The sequence below is a fragment of the Phaethon lepturus genome, unplaced genomic scaffold (assembly GCF_000687285.1).
Source record: "Phaethon lepturus isolate BGI_N335 unplaced genomic scaffold, ASM68728v1 scaffold17036, whole genome shotgun sequence".
Lineage (NCBI taxonomy): Eukaryota > Metazoa > Chordata > Aves > Phaethontiformes > Phaethontidae > Phaethon > Phaethon lepturus.
The window spans coordinates 8,009-8,216 of record NW_010545738.1 but is presented as its reverse complement, the minus strand read 5'-3'; the positions used below and the strand labels follow the sequence as shown (position 1 = coordinate 8,216).

Sequence of the window (208 nt, the reverse complement as noted above, 5' to 3'; positions counted from 1 at the left end):
CAACCCCTCCGGGGTGCCACTGCCCCGGGGCCCCGTCTCCAACCCCAGCGCAGCACTGACAGGCTCCGTGTGGTCTGCTTCCTCCAAGCGCTGCATGGAGAGGCTGAGGAGCAGCCGGGCGAAGCTGCTGGACCGGTACCGCCAGGCCGGGGAGAGGGTGTGCAGCCCGGCCACGGGCACGCTGCTGGTGCAGGAGGTGATGGAGCAG

The 208-nt window shown here is 71.2% G+C and overlaps 1 protein-coding gene across 1 annotated transcript in view; it reads left to right on the top strand.

The window, feature by feature from the left end:
- Window positions 1-88: 88 nt before the first annotated feature.
- Window positions 89-208, top strand: part of RPAIN (RPA interacting protein) — a gene marked incomplete at its 5' end in the record, with an annotated part of 2,666 nt that continues 2,546 nt past the window's right edge. The window contains one exon of the mRNA XM_010289056.1: window positions 89-208. This exon is cut by the window's right edge and continues 87 nt beyond it. Within this exon, the coding sequence (XP_010287358.1) occupies window positions 89-208 (120 nt within the window).